Consider the following 1587-nt stretch of genomic DNA (forward strand, 5'->3'; position numbering starts at 1 on the left):
AAATAAAAATAAAATAAAATAAATAAAATAATAAAAAAATAAAAGACAAGACAGGAGCCAGGATGGAAAGGGAGGTCCCAGTTCTCAACCACTGGGCATGACCCAGTTGCGGACAGAGGACCAGGGACCCAGAGGTCCCAAGGCTTAGTGTCTCCCACAGCCCTGGCCCTACCCCTAGCCAAGTGCACACAGGCACCTGGTGATGACCTCTGAACCCAGCGATGCTCCCGGCCTCCCAAAGACAGTGATGCCAGGAGGGGTCAGCCGTCCCTTGGGCTGAGGGACAGGCCAGGGCAGTCCCACTCCACTCTGGTGGGGAGGGTTCCAGTGTCCCAGGCTCTGCCCAGCTTAAGTCCTGCCCCCACTGCCAGGCCACCCTGCCAGCCCAGCCCTCCCCAGGCCTTGGCAGCCTCACCTTCTTGATGTAGAAGACAAGCAGCAGCTTGATGATCTGCACGGCGGGGAGGAGGGGTGAGAAGAGCACCCCCAGCCTGGGGAAGGGTGGCAGTTCAGGGGCTGCTCCAGTGCCCTCCCCTCCCTGAGACCAGGCTGGTTCCAGACCATGGGCAGGGCATGTGAGAGTGGCCAAAACTGGGTCCTGGTCAGGGCCTGCATTGCTCCAGGGTCCACGGCTGGGCCTGGCTGTGTCCCCAGTGGGAGGCAGGTGCAGGAACCCCAGGGGGAAAGGGGCACTGACCGAGGGGCCAGACAGCAGGAGGCAAGCAGAGGACCCTCACCAGGTCAGAGTCTGCCCGTAAATCAGCTCCAGGACGTTCCGGGCGATGTCAAACTCCGGCTTCCGCCGCCTCTTCAACTTCTTCTCGGAGATAATCCTGCCTCCGAGGAGGACCCCGGAGAGTTAGAGGGAAAAGCCACGTCCAGGGAGGCCAGCCCGAGTCCCCACACCCAGAGCACCCACGCCCCAGCCAGGTGACATCCTGGCCCTTCTACAGATAATGCCAAGGACAGACAGCCACCAGCCTGGGGCCCCCACCCAGGGCTTGGTCACACTGGCCTCATCCAAAGTAGGTTCGGATACACCCAGAGTTAAACAAGCAGTTTCAGCTCCAGCACCAAATGATTTTTTCTTTTTTGAAACAGGGTCTGGCTCTGTTGTCCAGGCTGGAGTGCAGTGGCACAATTGTGGCTCACTGCAGCCCTGACCTTCTGGGATCAAGCGATCCTCCCACCTCAGCCTCGTGAGTAGCTGGGACTACAGGTACACACCACAATGCCCAGCTAATTTTTATTTAATTTTTATTTTTTTAGAGACGAGGTCTCTGTTGCCCAGGCTGGTCCCAAACTCCTGGGCTTAAGTGATCCTCCCACCTCAGCCTCCCAAAGTGCTAGGATTACAGGCGTGAGTCACTGCACCAGCTCTCCTGCTGATTTTTTTAATCTTATTATTATTGTTAAATTCACATATTCTCAAAGAAAACACAGAGAGGAAAAACCAGCTGAAGTGCCAGAACCCGCAGCGGAATACCTGGAACAGTTTTTGTTTGTTTGTTTGTTTGTTTGTTTTTTGAGATGGAGTCTCGCTCTGTCACCCGGGCTGGAGTGCTGTGGCCGGATCTCAGCTCACTG

At 56.1% G+C, this 1587-nt stretch overlaps 1 protein-coding gene across 1 annotated transcript in view; it reads right to left on the reverse strand.

The window, feature by feature from the left end:
* Nucleotides 1-614: 614 nt before the first annotated feature.
* The window catches only part of TMC6 (transmembrane channel-like 6), a 10004-nt gene continuing 9031 nt past the window's right edge, over nt 615-1587 (reverse strand). Inside the window, exon 13 of the mRNA XM_011954335.1 lies at nt 615-833. Within this exon, the coding sequence (XP_011809725.1) occupies nt 734-833 (100 nt within the window). The 3' untranslated portion in view covers nt 615-733. The remainder of the gene's footprint in view (nt 834-1587) is intronic.

The sequence above is a fragment of the Colobus angolensis genome, unplaced genomic scaffold (genome assembly GCF_000951035.1).
Source record: "Colobus angolensis palliatus isolate OR3802 unplaced genomic scaffold, Cang.pa_1.0 Scaffold1, whole genome shotgun sequence".
In the NCBI taxonomy this organism is placed as follows: Eukaryota; Metazoa; Chordata; class Mammalia; order Primates; family Cercopithecidae; genus Colobus; species Colobus angolensis.